Source organism: Garra rufa, chromosome 1 (assembly GCF_049309525.1).
Source record: "Garra rufa chromosome 1, GarRuf1.0, whole genome shotgun sequence".
In the NCBI taxonomy this organism is placed as follows: domain Eukaryota; kingdom Metazoa; phylum Chordata; class Actinopteri; order Cypriniformes; family Cyprinidae; genus Garra; species Garra rufa.
The window spans coordinates 22,472,187-22,495,766 of NC_133361.1; the positions used below are offsets into that span (position 1 = coordinate 22,472,187).

At 34.2% G+C, this 23,580-nt stretch overlaps 3 protein-coding genes and 1 long non-coding RNA gene across 5 annotated transcripts; 3 read left to right on the forward strand and 1 right to left on the reverse strand.

The window, feature by feature from the left end:
* The first annotated feature begins 109 nt into the window (after positions 1-109).
* LOC141326555 (uncharacterized) lies at positions 110-1,082 on the forward strand. Its single transcript, XR_012353919.1, has 3 exons — positions 110-237; positions 332-420; positions 721-1,082. It is a non-coding gene; the product is annotated as an uncharacterized lncRNA (long non-coding RNA).
* A 2,862-nt stretch (positions 1,083-3,944) lies between these two features.
* LOC141344157 (serine/threonine-protein kinase/endoribonuclease IRE1-like) lies at positions 3,945-7,457 on the forward strand. Of its 2 annotated transcripts, none has more exons than XM_073848943.1 (9): positions 3,945-4,102; positions 4,213-4,307; positions 4,659-5,220; positions 5,328-5,425; positions 5,501-5,679; positions 5,962-6,123; positions 6,280-6,415; positions 6,617-6,705; positions 7,148-7,457. In XM_073848943.1, exons 1-9 carry the CDS (start codon positions 4,027-4,029, stop codon positions 7,242-7,244), a joined length of 1,494 nt encoding a protein of 497 aa, XP_073705044.1. In that variant the 5' UTR covers positions 3,945-4,026; the 3' UTR covers positions 7,245-7,457. The 2 variants fall into 2 exon arrangements, with proteins under 2 accessions (XP_073705044.1, XP_073705053.1); XM_073848952.1 differs by having other exon boundaries at positions 5,331-5,425.
* A 916-nt stretch (positions 7,458-8,373) lies between these two features.
* gcdhb (glutaryl-CoA dehydrogenase b) lies at positions 8,374-17,031 on the forward strand. Its single transcript, XM_073848963.1, has 12 exons — positions 8,374-8,498; positions 8,925-9,042; positions 9,299-9,337; positions 9,438-9,578; positions 9,691-9,753; positions 10,732-10,902; positions 11,035-11,164; positions 13,248-13,464; positions 14,101-14,204; positions 14,382-14,507; positions 16,108-16,268; positions 16,555-17,031. The coding sequence occupies exons 2-12, from the start codon at positions 8,943-8,945 to the stop codon at positions 16,626-16,628; spliced, it is 1,326 nt and encodes a 441-aa protein (XP_073705064.1). The 5' UTR covers positions 8,374-8,498; positions 8,925-8,942; the 3' UTR covers positions 16,629-17,031.
* A 544-nt stretch (positions 17,032-17,575) lies between these two features.
* syce2 (synaptonemal complex central element protein 2) lies at positions 17,576-19,773 on the reverse strand. The gene is made up of 4 exons (XM_073838766.1): positions 19,690-19,773; positions 19,524-19,600; positions 19,227-19,434; positions 17,576-17,770 (listed from the first exon to the last, which is right to left on the reverse strand). Exons 1-4 carry the CDS (start codon positions 19,771-19,773, stop codon positions 17,576-17,578), a joined length of 564 nt encoding a protein of 187 aa, XP_073694867.1.
* Between the last annotated feature and the right edge of the window lie 3,807 nt (positions 19,774-23,580).

Below are 23,580 nucleotides of genomic sequence, written 5' to 3' on the forward strand. Positions count from 1 at the left end.
ATATATATACCATAATGCAATATCCACGTTTTGCTTAAATTAAATTTATTTTAGATTGCATTTGGGTAGTTAACATAAAAATGTGATTTATGTGCTCTTTAACCTGCTCATTTTTTGTCGTTCAGGAGAAATGAAATACTTACTTTAGTGGGTGAAGATTTAAAGAACATTTGGAAGCTCTTCAAAACTGCAGAGGAGGTCACAGAGGGAAAAAGTTTTTCTAATTGGCAATCAATGGTAAGTGAATGAAAGTGTAAGTATGATTCATAAAAAATCTTTTTTTTTTAAATTATTATTTGTTTGTTTTTAACATTGTATGTTTTATTTGCAGCTTTTAAATATATGGCCAGACATTAACAAAAATCTTCCGGAGGACATTCTTGGGCTGCTGCGTGTTTTGCACAACAAACTAGTGCATACGTAAGTGAGACAAAATGTTCATCCAAATCTCAGTCATATCTTTATTTCTGTCATTTGTCTCTTTATGTGTGTCAAATTGATCTGTTGAAGAGGGTTTTGCACCATTGTATTGAGATTCCAATTTAGTTCTAGAATTTGAATTGAAACATGATGCAGAATTGCAATTTTAAATACTTCAGCACGAGGAAGTAAAAAGTAAAACAAATTTGAGAAAGAAACTCATAGCAAGAAACAGAATAAATCAAGATAATTTTTAAAAGCAGGTATTACACTCTATTTCTTTTGTTGTTGTTTTTACAGAAAAGAATTTAAAGAAAAGAAGATATTTGTTCTCTTTCCGGACTTCTTCATCAGTATACACAGAGTGGCTAAAGACTTGAACTGGAAATATTGAAGATGGAAATACTAAAAATGCAGTGCATTCATATTCTGAGCCCATCTCCTTGCCTCATTATCAATAAGGTATATAAGAATCATGAATAAGGAGTTTTGTCTTTTTAAATCAGTGTATTAGTCCTTTTAACTATTTTGTATTTCAACCATTTTCTGTAGGGGAGAAAATGCTTAATGGTTAAATACTCTTTCCATTTGGATTATGGTGCTGTTATCTCTTTTTGGTCCATCTTGGAATTGAATAGGTCCTCTTTTGCACATCAGTCAAATAAATGGAATAGATCAAATATGTAAGTCTGCTTGTTTCTCTGTTTTCTTACTTTCATTCTGACTTTCAGCTGAATTAAAGTACTTTGTGACCCAATTGCAGGACCTTCTGAATCATTAAAACTTTACCTGGCCATATATTCTTACTTTTTATATTGAACTTAGTATGTTTAATGGTGCCATAGAATGGAAAACTGTATTTACCCTGGCATAGTTGAATAATAACAGTTCAGTACATGGACATGACATACCACCATGAGTCTCAAACACCACCATTTCATCCTCCTTATATAAATCTGGTGTTTGCTAAACACCACTGAAAAAGAGGCCAATTCCAACATAACACAGACTATGATGTAATAGTCGCAACCATTAATAGTCACACCCCCAACATTTGCATCGCCCAATCATCAGAGGTTCTGCAGGTAGGCTATTGTGAAAAAACAAAGCGTGGACAATAGCAAAAATGTCAGATCATGGGAATAAATGTTATGTTCAGATTGTGCAGGAGATGTTAAGTGCAGGGATGGGTTGGTGTCTGTACTCAGAAAGGCAAGGAGAACAAATAAAGCGATCTAATAAAATAAGGCGAGCCACGAAAGGGACACGGTTAGCTTCTTGTTAGCGTTAGCCTGTTACATTCCAGTACATAAAATTTCACTTACCACATAAACCGAGTAAGGAGAGATGACTGCGTGGACGATGGTGAATGATTTGCAGATCCTGATCACCGCTGGCAAGCATGTAAACTTGTCAAATGTGCTAAGTACTGCCGCTGTAGTATAACGTTACACAGAGCACCTGCGATTGCAAATGTCAAAAGCTCAAGCTCCTTAATTAAATATATATTTTCCTCCACGTGTTTCCTTCCTGCTGTGCTGCTAAATGAGCCGCTCTGTGAGACAGCCAATCAGAGCAGATCATTATTATTCATGAACCTTCAAAATAAAGTAATAACAGACCATTTCATTCTGGGGACAAATCCTAGGGTTGTAAATGAACTTGTAAAACCATTTCAAGGACTGCACTTGTTTGCTACACTTCTGACTGGCAGACACTTGCGTTCCATGTGGACAACTAAACTGCTATCAAACCACCAGACTGAAGTTCAGCTTTTACCTTCAAGCTGTCAAGACTGCTCAACAGCCAGCAGTCCTTTGTCTAGTTCTTTATTCGGGTCACTTTACTAGTCACATATTACTGTCATTTTAGACACTGAGACCTCTACCAACAGCACAATGCTCCCTTTGTTTCAGTCTGTAAAGTCTTTGTGTCTCTCACTTAGACATTGTAGAAAGACTGCATACAGATAGGAGCTCATAAAGATAGGGAGGCACAAGGCTGTGCATTTGTAAACAAATAAAATACATTTTAAAATCAACTCTTAAACTTATCGACAGACAAATGAAGTAATGCTATTGGACTGTCTGGTCAAGCCAGGATAATAGAGAAAGTTTCAATAGTCTAAGAGAGGTAATAAAAATGCACTAATCACACATTCAAAATGCTGAGGAGAAAGGAAATCAAGTTATCAAGTTTCAAATCACTGTCAAGAAGATACCTAGATTCTTAATACAAGTTGTCTATAAACTAATGTAAATTTCTAATTTCTTTGTTTGCTTTTTTATCTTAGACTCTCCAGTACACTGTAAATGTGAATGTAATTTAAACCTATTATTTGGTTAACAGTATCCATGTTACTACACATGGAAAATGTTATAGTTCTAACCTTACACTTTGTGTAACTTTAAAGTACTGTTAAATGTATAATTATTGGATGTAAAAAAAGAACAAATCATCTTTCATTTTACAGTGAAGAGCTGGAAACTGTGTGACACTGCACATTTGATGGTTTTTCATTTAAGTAAATGTTTCACATTACGTCTTTATAAATTAATGTTTATTGTATTTCTATTGTAGTGTCATGCATTTGATGGTTTAAAAGTTATTTCTTTGTAAATTGGTTTTTAATTGTAACATTTTGTTCTATAAATGTGTTTACAGGTTTACAGCGTTGTTTTTTTACAAAGTTGTCTACAGGCAACAACAGCTATCAAAAAAAAATAATTAAAATTAAAAAAAAATTAATAAAATACTACAGGGTTTTTATTATTCTTTACCAATAAAAAAATAATAATAATTGTACAACTGCTGTGTAGCTGTTTTCGTATTCTCTCCCTAAGGTCTTTGACAGTTTCCTGTAGGTCCTGATGATCTGGTGGGAATAAAGAACAATTTAACTTCCTGTAACAAATTCAGATGCAAATCTTAACTCCACCTACCCAAGCCACACCTTCCATAGTTATAAAAACTCATCTATTTTAAGGTCCGTGCCAGTAACAGCCTTCTAGTTGTGAGTATATGTGTAACTTTATTTAATGCATTAAATGTAAATTTATAGAGTAAATTATCAGCACTTTATTATGTATATTGGTATGGATTCTTGTGGTATATATTTACAATGTTGGTTGGCTTACTTTAATGTTTTTAAGACCTTTAAAAGCTCTTATATAAAACTCTTGTTGAAAAGGTCCGTGCCAATAACAACCTTCCAGTTGTGAGAACATGTGTAACTTCAGTTAATGTATTAAATGTATATTTATAGAGTAAATAAGCAGCATTTTATCTTGTATATTGGTATGGATTCTTGTGGTATATATTTTAGATACAATGTTGGTTTAATGTCGAAAGCTTGATAGCATTACTTTAGTTTGTGACGTCGTTAAGTTTTCTAGCTGGTTGAAACTGGTTTTCGGACCAGTCTGACAAGAGTAATACAAGTACCAGCAATCCATCTTAGGCTTCAGCCAGAATAGAAATACATATTAATAACTGTTTCAAATCTTGTTTTTTTTCAGAGGTCTCCAGAGAGTCACAGTATCGACAAAAAAAAAAAAAAAAAAGAAGTTTACAATTATAGTCCCACAGAATAATTTTTTTAAAAAAATGATGATGCTATTTCGTCTTCTTCACTGGTTTGAAGTGATTAATCGTGATATAAACCCTGTATATGTCTTCATAGGTATTAAATATATTTTATTTTCACATTCTTAATTGTTTCACCATATCTCAAAATATCATAACATGTATATTTTTATATGCAAATTCAAAACTATAATCTATTCTCAACAGACTCTGAAAACCATGTCAGATTGACCGTCTTTGGCAAAATCCTCAAACTGACAATAACCGAGGAAAATGGGTATATAATGAGCTTGGATATCAAGGTTTGTGAAATTTTAAGTTCCGTTCCCGATAACAACCTTCCAGTTGTGAGAACATGTGTAACTTCAGTTAATGTATTAAATGTATATTTATAGAGTAAATAAGCAGCATTTTATCTTGTATATTGGTATGGATTCTTGTGGTATATATTTTAGATACAATGTTGGTTTAATGTCAACAGTATGATAGCATTACTTTAGTTTGTGACGTCGTTAAGTTTTCTAGCTGGTTGAAACTGGTTTCGGACCAGTCTGACAAGAGTAATACAAGTACCAGCATTCCATCTTAGGCTTCAGCAAGAATAGAAATACATATTAATAAACTGTTTCAAATCTTGTTTTTTTTTTTTTCAGAATTCTCTGGAGGGTCAGAGAAAATTTACAATTAGAAGCAAAAGGGAAGCATTCAAAACGGGTATATTTGATGATTGTTTTAATAAAAACCTAGAAGTGCTTAGAAATATTAATAAAAGAGAGGCCATTAAGGACCTCTATAAAGATAACTCTAAAATAAAAATTGGAAACTTCTACTTTTCTAAAAAAGAAAAGTTTAATATTAACTCTTCAGGCCCAATACCAGTTTATGTTGGGTTCATGAATGATGGCAGTTTGATAGCTATTCATTGTTTTCCTAAGATCTCAAAGAATAGCAGTGATGATTTTAAAAATGAAATTATATTTTTACAAGATCCAAAGCTTGAGGGCAAGGTCATCAAATATGCCGGTTTTGAAGAGGATGGGAAGTATAATTATCTGGCAGTAAAGCTTTGGGATTATACTCTGAATGAATATATTAGAAACCAAATAGTCCCACAGCTTAATTTAAAAAAAATAGAGGAGATGCTTCTTTGCCTTCAAGTTCTTCACCAGGCTGGAGTGATACATCATGATATAAACCCTGAAAATGTCTTGATCGGTATTAAATATATTTTATTTTCACATTCTTAATTGTTTCACCATACCTCAAAAAATCATAACATGTATATTTTTATATGCAAATTCAAAACTATTATCTATTCTCAGCAGATTCTGAAAACCATGTCAGATTGACCGGCTTTGGCAAAAGCCTCAAACTGACAATAACCGAGGAAAATGGGTATATAATGAGCTTGGATATCAAGGTTTGTGAATTTAAGGCAGAATTACTATAATTCAACTGTTCAAAATGTTTTCACAGTCTGCTCCATTTCTTGCAGGCAGCAGGGAAGTTGGTGTACTACATCCTCTCTGATGGAAAATATCCTTTTGGGGTCATGGATGACTTAAAAAATAATGTTCAAGAAATTGTAGCCCAGGACCTTATAGACTGGATGATCACCAGTGACCCGACTATTGATCAGGTCCTGAAACACCCTTATTTCTGGAATCCTAAAAGGTAAATTATAAAAGGAGTTTAATGTCTAATGACTGTATGTTGTTCTGTGCCATTAAATTAAAATTCATAAATTTCTGTTGTACGTTTTTCTTTAAAGACTATGCATACATGTATCCTTTAATAAGATGTTTCCTAACTAATCCCTGTGTTTATTTTATTTGTGCTTGTGTTCTAATTGTAAAGAAAAATACATGTATGGTAAATGTTGGGCTTGATATGTATTTATGGAAAATATATACTTGTTCTGCTGCTAAACTAACTTGCTTTCCTTTTTTCATTCAGAATAGAGGAAGTGCTTAAGAAAGTGGGTGATCAACCTGAAGTCCAGTACTACAGTGATATTTTAAAAGCTTGCATAATTTGGAAAGCTGAAGAAGGCCTAATAGGAATAGAAGCCATCGAAAAGGCCTTCATCGATAGAAAGGACAAGAATGGACAAAAAAGGTATTCGATGTGCAGGGGGGAAAAGGGTTTTTACTTTATTATTTGACTTTGATTCCATTTCTCTCAATTCATTTGAACACTTCTTTTCACCTTCATACATACAAAAACAGCTCTGTACAAGTGTGTGTGTCTTGCTGGATTTGCTCTTCTCTTTAGGAAAACTAAAGTTCTTGGGATACTTGGAAAGACCGAGCAGGTCCAGAATGAAAACTTTCCTAAAATTTTTCTAAAGCTGTGCGACTATGCAGAGAGCTACTCCAAAGGCAAAACATTTAGTAACTGGAAAACAGAGGTGGGTAGAAATATCCAACAACGGGACTCACTAAAACAGAATATATAACTTTCCTTGCTAAACTGTTGTTTATGAAATATAGTCCAGTAGTATGCCAAGTTCACATCTGAGATTGATGACTTTCCTGATTACCACCATAATATTGTAGTTGTGTACTAACTGAACACTGATTTGTGTATCACCCTTGCGTTGTAATTGCAGCTTTCAGGTGAATGGCGGGACATAGACCAAAATTGTCCAGAAGACTTACTTGGCCTGCTGCGTACCTACCGCAACAAACTGACTCATGTGTAAGACATACAAAAATACAACTAAAATTTTATCCAGATGTCACTTTTTTTGTCTTAAGATAATGAAATAATACTAATGTCAAGTTTCAAGCACTGAAGTTCATTTGAATCTATGAATAATTAAAATCAATCTAATGCAAATTAATTGTATTAAGAGTACAAAGTGTTACAGGTGTTTTGAGTGTTACAGGATAAAAAGAAAAGGTTGAGATTTCATTTTAATGTAGTCTGGTCCTCATGTAACGCATATGACTCCTCATATAACTTTCTCTCACATTACTTTATCTCAAATTCCATGTTAATCTAGTGCTCAGATTGTAAATTTTAACTTGTTCTAGTCAATAAATTATAGATAATCTCAGCCCAGACAAATGCCCCAGTGTATCACTTTTTTTTTCTTGAATGTTCTCACATTAATAAGTCTGTGTTTTGTTTTAAAAAGGGGATTTGATGAACAGATGTTCAACCGTTTTCCAGATTTCTTCATCAGCTTACACAGATTGGCTGTAGACATGGGCTGGGACTGTACCTGGTCTTAAGATGAGCAAGGAGAACATCAGCACCTTATTGTGAGTGGGAGATGAGAGAGCCTCTAACATGGGGACTAGAATTTTTAGGTTCTAGCTTGTCCATGGAGGGGTGAGGAGACACATGTGACCCGTCAGGGAAGCATGTGTCACCACTCTCATTCTCTTTTAGAGACCTCACTAGACCACCGTGGGATTTTGGAGCTCACACCAGCCTTTTTTTCTGTCTGCCTTTTTTTTTTTTTTTTTGTCTGTGTGATTTTATAATAAATATAATTATACAAGCAGTACGTATTCCGAGAGTTTCATTTGTAATATTCAACTTAATTGTGTTGTCTTATTCTTTTTTACAGCTTTGCATGCAATTATAGAATAGTTTAATTCATTCTGGGGTTTTTTTGTAAGGGCATTTAGGATATTAGATATTCAATTAACTCCATGTGCCAACTAGATTTTTACACCCAGTACTAGATGGACAACTGGAAAGACCATTCAAACTTTTTTTTGGACTGAAAATAAAAAATATAGAAATATTGAGTTTAAAATATAGGCATGCTGCATGATCATATTACACACAATAATATAAGGGAATAATAAGGGATTAGATAGAATCATTAAATTATGAATAATTTAATGCCATTTTTTTTAATAGTTTATCAATAGCTTAAGTCTACTGGTATTCACTACGTTATGAGGACTAAATGTTCCCATAATAGTAATACAAGTAAATTTTGACCTTGTGGGGACTTTTATAAAGCTTGTTCGTGATAAAACGAGCTAATAAATAAATCATACGGAACGAAGAGTTCTGAAAATCTAAAAACGCATACAGTTTTGTGTGAGGTTTCAGGTAGAGGGATAGAAAATACAGTCTGTACAGTATAAAAACCATTACGTCTATGGAAAGTCCACCTAATGTGCAATAAAGTTGTGCACTGAAAAGTGGAAGCCTCGCACCAGCGTGTAGCGCTTCATCGTCGTGAATAGAGAAACTTTGTCATTAGTAAACGGTAAAATAGCAGTTGGAATGAATTTCCCGCTAAACGCCAATTTCATTTAGAATTTTGTTTAATTTCTGTGGTTTTAGGAGGCTGTAGGTGCCACACTCAAAATGGCGCCATGGACTCTCCATCTCTCACGCATTCATGTTCCTTTTCCGCTCTGCATGCGCTGTCAATCTGTATAAATACCACCTGTCTAACGTCCTAAGCGCTTTACGACAAAAGTGTTTTAGTACCGTGTATTCACGTTTCGTCTGGTTTACAGGTACGTTGAGTTCTTACCTGTTTATATGCCTGTTAAACAGAGTATGTTATTAGCTTGTGGATTGTGCCTGTGCTTTTGGGTCAGCTGCTATTTATGTGCGTGACTGTGGCCAAGAACTGTGACGCTTTAATGTTTATATCGACTACCTGCTTGAGGATTTGTTTACAGTTACTGAAAATCTCCCAGTTAAGGGAGCATTATCAAATCTGTCATTTAAAACAATGTTAATACCTATAATTTCATAATATTTATTAGGCTTCTACTGCATGCTGTAATTTTGGGCAGTTCTCTTTTATCTTTTCTGAAGGGACAAACCTGGTAAAATTAAGATTTAATAATAATGACGCATGGAAATGTCAAAGGCATTGTTGTCTATTGATACAGGCATGCTTTTTAAGTTCTATGACATGCATTATTGTTTTTCAGAGGTAACGTACATTCATCATGGCATTAAGGAGTGCGAGTCGTCTGCTTGTGAACAGCCAGAGATGTGTCCTCTTTACAGCTTCCAGATCACAGAAAACTGCTGCGGCTTCACCATTGGGTCAGAACAGCAGTTTATTTTATATATATATATATATATATATATGTATGTATATGTCTCTCTCTGTCTATAATGATTTAATGCACACATATGCACCCTTGTGTTATTCCAGACCTGCATATTTTTTTTAATGGAATCTTTATCAATGCATTTCTTAATTTGACAGCTCAAGTATAGAATTCAAGTCACTTCTGTTTGCAAAAAAATGCTTAAAATTGTTAATTTGCCCAACTGTATAATTCTATTGTTCTATCAGATGCAGAGAAGTCTGGCGAAAAGAAGAAAGTGAAAACGCGTATGTTTACCTGTTTTGCAATATATTGTGGTCTAAACTTGTAAAGATTTGCTGATCACTAACCTGCATGTCTGTTTCTAACCTGCCATATGAACCTCAGCTAAAGTGCAGTTTAACTGGCGTGATGCTTTGGAGCTGGAGAGTCTCTTGACGGAGGAAGAAATCATGATTCGAGACTCCTTTCGCACCTACTGCCAGGAGAAACTCATGCCGCGCATCCTGATGGCCAACAGAAATGAAGGTGTGCGTATATTCATATCACATTGACAGCTAATAGTTTACAGTAGGACTTCTAATATAGTTTCCATTGATCTAAAGCATTTTTAAACTAACTGCTCTTTGTTCTCCACTAGTTTTTCACCGTGAGATTGTGTCTGAGATGGGGGAACTTGGTGTTTTGGGACCCACTATTAAAGGTAAGCACAATACATCAGTCCCATGATATATTCCCATTGAAATCAAAATCTGCAATTTCTTTTAGTAAATTTATGTTTTTTAAAGAAGTCTCTTCTGCTCACTGAGCCTGCATTTATTTAATCCAAAGTACAGCAAAACGGTAAAATGCTAAATAGTTTTACTTTTTAAAATAACTGTTTTCTGTTTAAATATATTTTAAAATGTAATTTATTTGTGATTTTAAAGCTAAATTTTTAGCATCATTACTCCAGTCCTTAGTGTCACATGATCCTTCAGAAATCATTCTACTATTCTGATTTGCTGCTCATAAAAAATTGTTAAAAACAGCTGAGTAGAATTTTTTCAGGTTTCTTTAATGAATAGAAAGCATTTAAAACAGCATTTATCTGAAATAGAAATCTTTTGTAACATTATAAATGACTTTATCATTTTTGATCAATTTAAAGCATCCTTGCTAAATAAAAACATTAATTTCTATAATGTCTTTGCCCCCCAAAAATATATATTGAATGGTGTAGTGTATGTTACAAAAGATTTTTATTTCAGATAAATGCTGATCTTTCGAGCTTTCTATTGATCACAGAATCCTGAAAAAAATGTACTCAACTGTTCTAAATTATTGATGGTGATGATAATAATAATAATAATAATAATAATAATAAATGTTTCTTGAACAGCAAATCAGCATATTAGAATGTTTTATGAATAATCAGGTGACAGCGAAGACTAACGATGAATAAATTACATTTTAAAATATATTCAAATAGAAAAGTAAAGTAAAGTACAGCACCGTATTCATTTACACAAAAGCACTTTTTTTTTTAATCAGAAAAATTGCAAATAGATCTTTTCCCCAAATCATGTAGCCCTATTAGAGATTTTTTAAATAATGTATACTGTATACCTTGTTTGTTCACAATGTAATCAGCTATACGTTTCTGTAACTTTGTTTCACTCATGCATATTTCCCTATCAAGGTTACGGTTGTGCTGGCACAAGTTATGTGGCGTACGGTCTCATTGCGCGTGAGGTGGAGCGAGTGGACAGTGGCTATCGCTCTGTCATGAGTGTGCAGTCTTCACTGGTCATGCACCCGATCAATGCTTACGGCACCGAGGAACAGAAGGAGAAATACTTGCCCAGACTGGGTATGACTACAAAATCAATAGCCAAAAATGTGTCAGTGCAAAAAATCTTAATGGTTTGCATTCCTTATCTGTTGATGTTGGGGTTAAGCATTGTTCATAAGATTAACTCACTATTGTCTTTGTGTCGTGCAGCACGAGGAGAGATTTTAGGTTGTTTCGGACTGACAGAACCAAACCACGGCAGTGACCCAGGCAGCATGGAGACCAGAGCCAAGTACAACCCATCCAGCCGCACCTTCACCCTCACCGGCTCCAAGACTTGGTGGGTTCAGCACAACGCTTATATAACGCACAAGCTTTAGAACAACTGTAAAGACTAGCAAAGTTCACAAATGCGTTAAACGGCGTGGATGAACTCAAATTATATCTGTTGGTACAGAAAGAGATAATTAAAGGAGAAGTTTGCTTTCAGATTAAAAAAATTCCTGATAATTTACCCACCCCCATGTCATCCAAGATGTTCATGTCTTTCTTGCATTGCACAGAAATGAAGGGGTTTTTTTACTGAAAAATTCCAGGTTTTTTCTCCAGATAGTGGACTTCAATGGGGATCAGCGGGTTGAAGGTCCAAATTGCTTTACTGTTTTAATGCATCTTTAAAGGGCTCTACACGATCCCTGCCAAGGAATATGAGTCTTATCTAGTGAAAGGATTGGTCATTTTCTAAAAAAAAAAAAAAAAAAAATTTAAATGAATATACTTTAAGTACAAATGCTCATCTTGCACCAACTCGACCTCGCGCATTACGCAACAAGGTCACGCATGACGTAGACTAAAGTACCGATCCAGTGTTTACAAAGCGAACATGCAAAGAAAGTCAAACGTCCTTTAGAAAAAATGACTTTCCAACATGAATACGTAATGTGTAGAGACGAGCATTGTAGAGCTAGTCCAAGATTAGCATTTGTGGTAAAAAAATAAAAAAAGAGCAAACATTAATTTTTTTGGAAAATGACTAACCGTTTTACTAGATAAGACCTTTTTTTTCATCTGGGATCATGTAGAGCCTTTTGAATCAGCAATATGGACCTTCAACCCATTGAGCACCATAGAAGTCCACTATATGGAGAAAAATCTTGGAATGTTTTCCTCCAATTTAATTTCTTTGTGACTGAAGAAAGAAAGACATGAACATCTTGGTTGACATGGTGGTGAGTAAATTATCAAGATTTTTTTATTCTTGAAGTGAACTCCATAGTAAGTGACGTTCTCTGACACTTACAATCTGTGTCCACATGGTGGTGCCATGAGCTTTTTTTAAGGACTGCTTTCACATAATGGACAGTTGCTGCCGCTGCCACTGACCTATTTTTGTATGCCAAACCTGAAGTTAAGATCAAGCTGTTTCCCTTAACAAAAATCCAATAGGATTTTTCCTTTGGCTTTTGAATTTTTGCAGAAAATGGGGGCTGTAATCAACGAAAGTTTGATTCTTACACATTTCTTCATTATGATAATCATAAATGAACACAGATTCAACACATTTGTTCATTATGATAATCATAAATGAACACAGATTCAATCACCAAAAGTAAAAATATAGGCTATAAACGAACTACACCACGACTGGATGACTTAAAAATCTTTTTTAAGCTTCTAACAACTCTTTCAGATTAAGTTGAAAGTATGAGATAGAATAGTTTGCAAGAGTATAAACACAAGCAGGTTAGTGAGTGGATGAGTTTCCTGTTTGGTGTGATGACATTTAATGTCCCACACAACTTCTGCTACCATTTAGACATGTTGGCACTATGTTTTTCCAAGACGTTTAAAAGGTTAATCACAAGGGGTTGTTACTGATGTACTTTATGCTGTAGAATAAAACATGTAAAAATCTTAAGCTTGTGGTAACCACACACCTTATTAATTACATTTACCCAAAAACCTATTAAATAATTAATTGACTTTAAGACAGTGGAAGCTTAAGAGTTTTAGGATCCCATTGTTTATTAGGATAGGACAATATTTGGCTGAGATATAACAATTAAAAAAATCTGGAATCTGAGGTTGCAAAAAAATCTACATATTGAGAAAATCACCTTTAAAGTTGTCCAAATGAAGTTCTCAGCAATGCATATTACTAATCAAAAATTAAGTTTTGATATATTTGCAGTAGGAAATTTACAAAATATCTTAGAACATGAAGTTTACTAAATATCCTAATGATTTTTGGCATAAAAGAAAAATCTTTTTGACCCATACAATGTATTGTTGGCTATTGCTACTCTTATGACTGGTTTTGTGGTGTAGGGGGTTACATTTTGAAAAATTATTTATATTGTGGATGACATAAGTGGCTAACAGTCTCTTTTATCATCTTACACTCACTCCCTTCTCTCATACAGGATTACGAACTCACCAGCGGCTGATATCTGCGTGGTTTGGGCCAAATGTGAGGATGGGAAGGTACGTGGCTTCATTTTGGAGCGTGGCATGAAGGGTCTGTCCACTCCCAAGATCGAAGGCAAGTTCTCTCTGCGGGCTTCGGCCACCGGCATGATCATCATGGACGAGGTGGAAGTGCCAGAGGAAAACCTGCTGCCCAAAGTTTCAGGACTGGCGGTGAGTGAGAGACACTGCATCAAACACACCATCGAGACATACTGGCTCAGGGTTTACTGGCTTTATTACTAAGCAGGTGTAAAAATAAAATTCATACTTGATATAAAGTATTTGAAAATAATGGTAAAGCACTAGCTTATAGAAACCAGAGATGTAGTCATATGTAGTTATCGTATTCTCTGGTTTGAATTAAACTGTGGTTCAGTCTTGTAAATCCATATAAAAATGGATGATGACAAACGATACAACAAGAGCATATTAAATATATAATCATTTTTTCAGCTTTCTTACCTCTTGGGTGAGATCACAGTCGTAGTATTCAGTTGATCTGAAGTGTTGTTTGTATTTCAGCGGCCAGGGGAGAAGCAAATTTCCTCAGACTTTTAGAAAACAAAATTAATTTAATATCCAAATTGATTAGCAGAGGATTATTTCCAGCTCCATAAAAAGCAAAGGTCACAATTCCTAGAATCCAACCAAAATCTCAAGCTGACTTCATCCACATGTCTAAGCCCCCATAGTACACATTATCTTCTAAAAAAGCAATTTTTCAGTGTATTTCCTAACAAATACTAATTAAAATGACTTTCATTACATAATGCCAACATATTTGCAATTTTCTTCCTCGTTCACCAGGGTCCGTTCGGGTGTCTGAATAATGCTCGCTATGGCATTGCTTGGGGAGCTCTGGGAGCCGCAGAGTTTTGTTTCCATGCTGCACGACAGTACACACTGGACAGGTCCGAGCACATCTGTTATCTAATGACCATCTATACTCATAAATGAGTGACTGAATGATGTAATAAGTATGGAAGAATTTCAATACATAAATCTTCCAGTTTATTGCTTGCTTGCAAAAATTGGCTGTCCTTGTGGTTAAATTCTTTTTGTAACATAATCTGTAATGTTCCCATTAGAATCCAGTTTGGAGTTCCTCTAGCCAGAAACCAGCTGATCCAGAAGAAAATGGCAGACATGTTAACCGAGATCACCATCGGCCTGCAGTCGTGTCTTCAACTGGGCCGACTGATAGATGAGAAAAAGTGAGGTTCATCTTCATGCTGCTGCAGTTTTGAATAGAACCAAGACAGACATGTATTTGAATTCAAAATTTTACATACACCTTACAGAATCTACAAAATGTTAATTATTTTACCAAAATTAGAGGGATAATAGAAAATGCATTTAATTTATTTAGTTAGTACTGACCTGAATAAGATATTTCACATAAAAGATGTTTACATATAGTCTACAAGAGAAAATAATAGTTGAATTTATAGAAATGACCCCGTTCAAAAGTTTACATACACTTGAGTCCCTTGTTTGTCCTGAACACTGTTCTTTAGAAAAATCTTTCAGGTCCCACAAATTCTTTGGTTTTTCAGAATTTGTTTGTATTTATACCCTTTCCAACAATGACTGTATGATTTTGAGACCCATATTTTCACACTGAGGATAACTGAGGGACTCGTATGCAACTATTACAGAAGGTTCAAACGCTCGCTCTTATTTTGCCCAAATACACTATATTGTCAAAAGTATTGGGACACCCCTTCTAATGAACAGGTTTGACTACTTTAGTCATTTCCATGAGAACAAATCTTAATGTTGAAGCATATAATGATATTCTAGAAGATTGTGTGCTTCTAATTTTATAGCAACAGCTTTGACAGGACCCTTTTTGGCTCAAGGTCCGCATTTAAAGTCACACCACAGGAGTCCAGCTGGGTTTAGGATTTGACTTTCTGCAGACCAGTCAAGTTCTTCCACACTGACTGAATCAATCATTTCTTTTTGAACCTTGTCTTATACACAGATGCATTGTGATGTTAGAATAGAAAAGGTTCCTATCCAAACTGTTACTATAAAATTAGAAACACACAATCCCCTAGAATATCATTATATGCTTCAACATTAAAGATTTGCACTCATGGAAATGACTAAATTAGTCACCCTGTTCACTAAAATGGGGCATCTCAATACTTTTGGCAATATAGTATATCATCTTTTTTCATTTAGTGCTGCCCTTCAGAAGGTATAAAAAATACTTACATGTTTCCAGAAGACAAAATAAGTTAAATTTACCCTCAGTTGTCCACAGTGTGAAAATATGGATCTGAAAATCATACAGTCATTGTTGGAAAGGGTTCAAATACACAAAAATGCTGAAAAAAAAAAAATAACAAGAATTTGTTGGGACTGTTTCTGAAGAACAGCAGGCAGTTTAACTATTCAGGACAAACTATTCATGTACAACTATTACCAAACCAGCTATTACCAGCTGTGGATCATTCAGGTAATAACACAGTATTAGAATCAAGTGTATGTAAACTTTTGAACAGGGTCATTTTTATAAATTCAACTATTTTCTCTTGTGGAATATGTCTTATTCAGGTCAGTACAAAATAAAAAAACATGCATTTTGTATGATCCATTATTTTGGTAAAATAACAGATGCAGATTCTGCATAGTGTATGTAAACTTTTGACTTTAACTGTACTTGGTGCAGTTACAACCTGCAACCGAAAACCATGAAATGTCTTTTTTTTTAATATATGAGAAAAATGTTTAAATTGTTTGAAATATACCCCTAATGCATCATTTTCAAATTAACAATCTTTCCTCTCCGAAATACATTCACAGAGCGGCTCCAGAGATGATATCTATGCTAAAGAGGAACTCCTGCGGTAAAGCCCTGGATATCGCTAGACAGGCTCGAGATATGCTGGGAGGAAATGGCATCGCAGACGAGTATCATATTATTCGTCACGTCATGAACCTGGAATCCGTCAACACTTACGAAGGTCAGAGAGAGTGAAGGAGATGTGAATAAAGTGATCAGATCAGACATTACAGAGAAACCCATCTGTAATCCCCAATTTGAACTTCCTGATCCTGGTCACGACACAGGCGGGAGTTTTGTAATGCTTTGAGCTCTTAGAAAAGTGATCGGGGTTACAAAGCAAAGTTGGATTTGTTTGGAGGACATCGGAAAGCTTGCATTATAGCATTTTTATATGATCTTATGTCTCATAAGTTATTCCCAAAATCTACATGTCACTGAATACTGATTATTGTGTTCTTTTGTAGGTACCCATGATATCCATGCTCTGATCCTGGGCAGAGCCATTACTGGACTTCAGTCCTTCACAGTGGACAAATGAGCTGCTGTCACATCATGTCCACTGAGTGCTGCTGCCTTTGACTTATAGCCCATATAGTTCCTGAATGCTTTTAAAGTTTGCATCAACTACCATTACAACTGGCTTTAAATAGTCAATACAATATTCTGAATCTGGTGTTTAAAGCTGAAAAAACATGTGGTAGCACTGTGTGTCATATTTGAATGTCTGTCTTTGTCAGAGATCTATTTTTCTATGTTCTAACTAGATTGCAATACTTTGAATGAAGATGTGACTGCAGGTTTTTCAAGTAGATTTGTAAAGCAATGCACCAAGGATCGCAGAGATGAATAGTGCATGTTATTGTTTGTACATTTATGTATTATAGAAAGTGTTGGAACAAAATTGTATTTACTTTAAATGAATAAAAAGAGATATTATAGTCTTCCAGTTTGGTTTTCATTACACAGATTGTACTGAGGGGCTCTAAGGTCTGTTATCAAATCCTCATTTTATAATGGTGTTGCATCTTGCTATCTGTGTCTATTTAGAGCAGCTCATTTTGTGCTGAGAAACCATAAAGAGAATTGGCAACAGATTAAATGAGTTTTCAATAACTAATGCTGTGGGGAAAATCCTTAATCCTACAATGCTCAAACCATAGTTATAGAAACACAAATAATGCGGTTACCCAAACCACATTTGCTGGGGTTTAGAAGAAATGATAGACCTTTAGGTAATCCATCAAAAATTGATTTTACTTTTGACTTTACTTTATATACATGTAAATACAAATTAAATTAACATATTAATGTGCATTTGAACTTTCTTTAACATACTATTGTACAAAATAGAACGTTAATATATTTTGAAATGTTTAAACAGTTACTCTGCCTGTTATGATGTCTGTATACCATGAGCAACATGCAAATCCTATAAGTGTATCCCACCTCAAATTAAATTACAGTTTGATTGGTTTGGTTGTGTATCTACTGCTCTGAGCTGTGCTGCAGGCCTTTATTGATGGCAGCCAGGGTTTGACTGGCTCCCTGTAGCTCCATACTCAGCTGACTGCTTCTCTCCAGCACCTCTGACAGCTCAGTGATGCTGGCCTCCATGCCCTGACTGTGCTGCTCGTAATACTCAAACATATGCTCCTTCACCTGCTGACACATCTCACTCACCTGCACAGACACACACAGCAATAGTTCAGCCAAAAATTCAAATATGCCAAACATGCATCCAAGGTGTAGAATTTGTTTCTGTATCGAACATGACGTTCACAAGACATTAACTAATGGACTAGAGTCGTGAAGATTACTTGTGGATTATTGTGATGTTTTTATCAGCTGTTTGGACTCTCATTCTGATGGCACCCATTTGTTTTAGAGGATCCATTGGTGAGCAAGTGATGAAATGCTAAAATTTCTCTAAATCTGTTCTGAAGAAGTAACAAACTCATCTACAACTTGGATGGCCTGAGGACGAGCAAACGTTCAGCAAATATTCAGTTTGGGTGAACTATTCCTTTTAATTTCTAAATGTATGCATTAAAATTAAATGAAAGTTTTGTATATTTTAGTTTTTGCTAAATCATATTGCATAGTTCTTTATTAAAAATCACTGACTTTATGCATATACACTACCAGTTAAAAATTTTTGAACAGCAAAGGTCCGAAATTTTCAATATGAACTTTTCAATACAAAATACATATACAAAAATTTCAAACTCAGTGTGCAATGACCTAAAGATTTTAAAGAAGTCTTTTCTGCTCACCAAACCTGCATTTATTTGATGTAAAGTACAGAAAAAGTACAGCAAAAAAATAAATGTAATTTATTCTGTTATTAAATCAAAATTTTCAGCATCATTACTCCAGTCTTCAGTGTCACATTATCCTTCAGAAATCATTCTAACAGGATGATTTGCTGTTCAAAAAACCTTTATTATTATTTTATTATTATTATAAATATTTATAATACAAAACAGTTGAGTTTTTCAGGATTTTCTCATGAATAGAAAGATCAGCATTTTTCTGATATAAAACGCTTTACATTATACATTACAGTCAAAAGCTTAAAGTCAGGATAATTTTTTTATAATTTAATTTAGCAAGGATGCTTTAAATTGATCAAAAGTGATGATAAAGACATTTATAATGTTACAAAAGATTTATATTTCAGATAAATGCTGTTCAGCTTTGAAATCACAGGAATAAATTACATTTGAAAACATATTCAAATAGAAAACAGCCATTTTAAATAGTTTAAAAAAAATCAATTGTACTGTTTTTTTTGCTGTACTTTAGATCAAATAAATGCAGGCTTGGTGAGCAGAAGAGACTTCCTTAAAAAAGATTTAAAAAGATTAAAAACTTACAGTTCAAAAACTTTTGACTGGTAGTGTATGCAATAAAAACAAGAAAATGCTGTGGATATTAAGGTCCTTCAAAAGTTACTCTGAATTTTTTTTTAACCCCAAGATCAAAATGTGCATACACATAAGTATGCAGATATACAGATATTCTGATATATCTATTTCTATTAAAACATTATGTTGGTATTATTTCAGCCAACACTAAATATCAGTCAAGCACAAGTCTTTATCTGTTTCTTTGCATCTGTTGTAGTGTTGAGTACCTTTTTAATGAGCTTTTCCTCAAAGCTGTTCATCACATGTTGGTCCATGGCCCGTCTCTCATTGATTCTCTCGATGAGATCCTGTGCTTTCTTTCCAATCACATCTATTTGTGAATTTGTGGGAGGCAACGCAACAGCTTCTTCCATACTACTGCTGCCCGGCAAACTTCTAGTCGAGGTTTGTGAAACTCCGATACCCGAGTCCTCGCTGTTACAGGGTAAGAAATGGACAAAATGTCTGTAAACATAATCAACAATAGCTAACAAGCAATAAAAAGTTTTCCGTTACTGGCTCACCTTGGTTGTTCATTGGTGTCATCCAAGCTAACAAATGACAGAGTTTCACCTGTTGAGTTAAAACCATCATCTGGCGCCTGAACCGAAAGGAAATTCACTTTAGCAGCAATACTAGACCATTATCAGACATTTGACAATTTTATTATAATGTCATATGTAACGTTACCTTTGCTGATAAATGGTGATGGCCAGCTTTGGGCGTTGACTGCAATGTCATAGAGCCTGAATTTCCAAAGAAGTGCTGAGCCATAGCCTGAAAAAACATAATAAATGACACATATGTGAACATCAACATGACAGATACAGGTATATATATACGTTACCATGATAATTAACCTGCGTCGTCTTTCAAACACCTAACGTTAACGTTACAGTCGTTGTAACAAAGTACGATTTTATTATTATACTTTGAACTCCAAAGTACGTCGTCAAAGAATACCATGATACTATTATCGTACATGTAATTCATATGGCAGGTAATAATTTCATTTCACAACAAAATATTCAAGTCAAGCTTCGCGTTCATTAGCATGTTAAATTCTCATATTGTCACGTTAAGTTAACTAGCTCGTCGCTTAGCGACTTTGAATAACTTAAACTTACTCTCTTTAATGTGTCACCGTTGAGTAATGTGTCTCTGAGGTTTTTCTAAAACGTATTAGTAACAAAGTAATAAATGAGGGGTAATTCTGTTCGTTTTTATCGGAGTTGTTTACAGTTTACGCAAATCAGCAGCGCGCAATGATGCTCGTGACGTGAACGCGCAGTGTGATTTCTTTAGAAAACCGACAGGTAACGTTAACGTTAATTGTGTTTTAACCTTTTCACAGTCTATGGTTTTACCACACGTATTTTTATTTATTTTATTTTTTATATATCGACAGTTGCCAGAATAACTTATTTCTGAATAAATAAGTATTTATTGAGATGAATTTAAAAATTAGATTAAAACCTAATCAATTAAGGCGAGACACTGCAGGTGAATAGGGTAAAAAATTAAATAATAGTTATCACCTTACTTACTTACCAAGTTGATTTATTACTTTGATAATTGCAAACATTTTTTGAATTACAAGTTTTCTAAAATGTTAGGTTTAAATATGCAAATGAAGCATTATTTAATGAAATATGTGCTAATTTGCATACATTTCTAGTACAAAAATCAAAAAGTTTCAAAATTCTTGTTTCATTTTTTGACCTATTAGAGTCAAAAGTTTTTAAAAGAGGGAATTTTGGGTATCACTTCTTCAGACATATTTCAGAAAAAAAATAGAACAGACAGGAAACTATATTTTTCACAATTTTGGGGGAAAATACATTTTGTATAAAATCAAGCTAATTATATATGAACAAATCCCTCTGTAAAAACCTTCAGGATATAGACAGGAATAAAAATGTAAAGTTTGGTGTGTGTGTAAGTGTTACTGAAGTGGAGATTTAAGGCTCAGTGTAGGAGAAAAAACTCATTTTGAGAAAACGGCCTTTAAAAATATGCTTTGTAATTGAAATCTATTGACACAAATAGAAAAAATGCTATAAAAAGAAACACTTAACAGTGTTTTTTGGATGTTTTCTTTCCACTAGTCTGTAAAAACAGACAACCAAAAACACATTTAAAAAGCATTTAAATACTCAAATCTTAGATGTTTAGTAAGATCATTTTATTGTCTATTGAAACCCACAATAATATTCGAAATATTAGTAAGCTTAATATATATGCATATAAGTTGGGAGGTGGCTGTCCTGAACCCTAATTCAATGTATGAAAATGATATTGAAATAATTTTGGTATTTTTTCCATTTTTGTTTTTAAAGGTATCTTTTTGATTATTTAAAAAGTGAAGTTCAAAAAAATATTGTATTTTCTTTGTAAATTAGGAAACTTTCAAATTTTCATATCACTACCGATTCAGTGTATGTTTTAATCCATTGGCTGAGACTGATCTCTACATTTATGATCAGGAAATATTCCTGAGTCCCTCTCTGTTAAAGCTACAAGGTGTGAGTAGATAGGTCCCATCATTTTAAGGTAAATGTGTCCAAATGTCTGAAAAATCTGTGTGTAACTTTAAGGAACGTCACTACCGAACAACTTTTTTCTATAATTAAACCTACTTATTTGGGAGTTATTCCAAAGCATTTGTTTTTGATATGTTTACAAGAGTTCAGAACTGTGTTAGCTAACCATGTGCTGATTAGCATCTTTAAGCTAGCTTCAAAAGTATCTAAAATTGTCACTACCGAAACATTTGGTGGCATTTTGGTAGTTACATCTTAGGTTTAATTAGTTTTAGTTTTTTTTATATACCATAAATCATCATTGTTTAGATAGTGACAAAAGGGAACACACATTATTATTTATTTGAAGGAAATAAAAAAAGTTAGTACAGTTATGCACATTTTTATATTAGTATGTTTTAGTAGTGTTAGTATACTAAAAGTATTGTTAGTGTGACATGGTCGCTACCAAAGCATTACTGCCCCTACCGAAAATGTGCTGTCACGACCGAAACATGGAATGTTTTGCCAAAACTAAAGTATACTGAATTATCAACTGAGAAGTTATGATAGTTTTTGGTTCAATGTACATTCAGACTAATAAATGCTTAGCTTTAACATCAGTTTGATCAACTTTTTGCCTTTTACGAAGAAAAATTGGACTCAAAATTAACAAATCTCATAAATTACACTTGAAATATGGGTAAAAATGTAATTGTTATTGATTTACCTCCTCAAAATATATTTATAATGTAGATGTAAGCAAAATCCTAATAGGTCAATATAACAATTATAATTAAATGATTATTGCTGTGTTTCAGTAGTGACAATTTTTGGGGAAAGGACAAATATTCCAAAACTTTCTGAAAATACAATTCTTCAAACCATCCTTCGGTTTGCAATCCAACAGTGAGTTTTACAGGAAGACCTGACCTTATAATTTGCACTACTGTCTCAGGTCAGCATCTGAGGAGCAACCATTAATCCGTAAATGGAAATACATTCAGGTCTGGCCTCACTGGCTCAGAACATAATGGACTGTAATAATGAGATGAATGAGTGTCAGAGGACACAGATAATCCCTGCTGTTGCTGAGCCAGCTGGGACAACCAGTAGCAAAGTACAAACATTTGTACAATGATAAAAAAGGCTATTGTTTAACTTTAACGTAGTTAAGGTGAGTTTTTTCCTTATTCAAACAGATTTGGAGAAATTTACCATTACATCACTCACCAATGGATCATCTGCAGTGAATGGGTGCCGTCAGAATGAGAGTCCAAACTTGCTGATAAAAACAACACAATAATCCACAAGTCATCCACACCACTCCAGTTCATCAGTTAATGTTCATAGTCCATAATAACATTGTCCCCTCACATTTGTTTGGACTTTCATTTTGACGGCACCCATTCACTGCAGAGGGTCAATCGATAAGGAAAGAAACTCATCTTTATCTATTTCTTTAATGTTCGTTTATAAAATACAGTTGTTCATTTTTAATTCATGTTTGTTCAGTGCTTTAATGTTAGATATCGCTATAGTATTGTTTACTATTTTATATTAACGTCACATTTCATGTTTTCATGTTTATTGATATTTCATGTCATGTTTTGTTGTTTTCTGAGATGTTAAGTGACTCTAAAAAAAGTGTAATCACGTGATTCAGATTATTTCCAGGACACTGACTTCTAGCAGGGACACAAAAAAAAAAGGTGGACAAATGTTCAAAGTCAAACCAGGTGCCAGATTTCATTTAAAAGCTCATCCAAAAAATAGAAAACAGAGAGGGACACAGAGAGGAGAACAGGATGTTGTGAAGACATGATCTGATATAAAGACAGACAGTAGGCTATCTGATATAAACCCATGTGCTGACACATTATCACGGAAAGATCATATTCATCTGTGTCTAGCACTAAATATCATGACTGCTTAGATTTGTTCACCTCAAAACAGGCTCAATTCTCAAGTCTGGGGCTAGCTAAAAAATGAGAAATTAGAAGTAAATAGAAACTTCCAAAAACAAACTGTGTGACAACTTGCCCCAGTGTCAGGAACC

Bases quoted from the DNA above. Each gene is read 5' to 3' on its own strand.
- syce2 (XM_073838766.1), bottom strand. From the start codon at position 19,773: ATGGCTCAGCACTTCTTTGGAAATTCAGGCTCTATGACATTGCAGTCA. The intron at 19,601-19,689 runs GTAACGTTACAT...CTTTCGGTTCAG, and splicing joins ATCACCATTTATCAGCAAAG to GCGCCAGATGATGGTTTTAA. The intron at 19,435-19,523 runs GTGAGCCAGTAA...ACCCTGTAACAG, and splicing joins GACACCAATGAACAACCAAG to CGAGGACTCGGGTATCGGAG.
- LOC141344157 (XM_073848943.1), top strand. From the start codon at position 4,027: ATGATGATGCTATTTCGTCTTCTTCACTGGTTTGAAGTGATTAATCGT. The intron at 4,103-4,212 runs GTATTAAATATA...TATTCTCAACAG, and splicing joins CCCTGTATATGTCTTCATAG to ACTCTGAAAACCATGTCAGA. The intron at 5,426-5,500 runs GTTTGTGAATTT...CATTTCTTGCAG, and splicing joins TAATGAGCTTGGATATCAAG to GCAGCAGGGAAGTTGGTGTA.
- gcdhb (XM_073848963.1), top strand. From the start codon at position 8,943: ATGGCATTAAGGAGTGCGAGTCGTCTGCTTGTGAACAGCCAGAGATGT. The intron at 9,754-10,731 runs GTAAGCACAATA...TTCCCTATCAAG, and splicing joins TTTGGGACCCACTATTAAAG to GTTACGGTTGTGCTGGCACA. The intron at 14,205-14,381 runs GTCCGAGCACAT...TGTTCCCATTAG, and splicing joins CGACAGTACACACTGGACAG to AATCCAGTTTGGAGTTCCTC.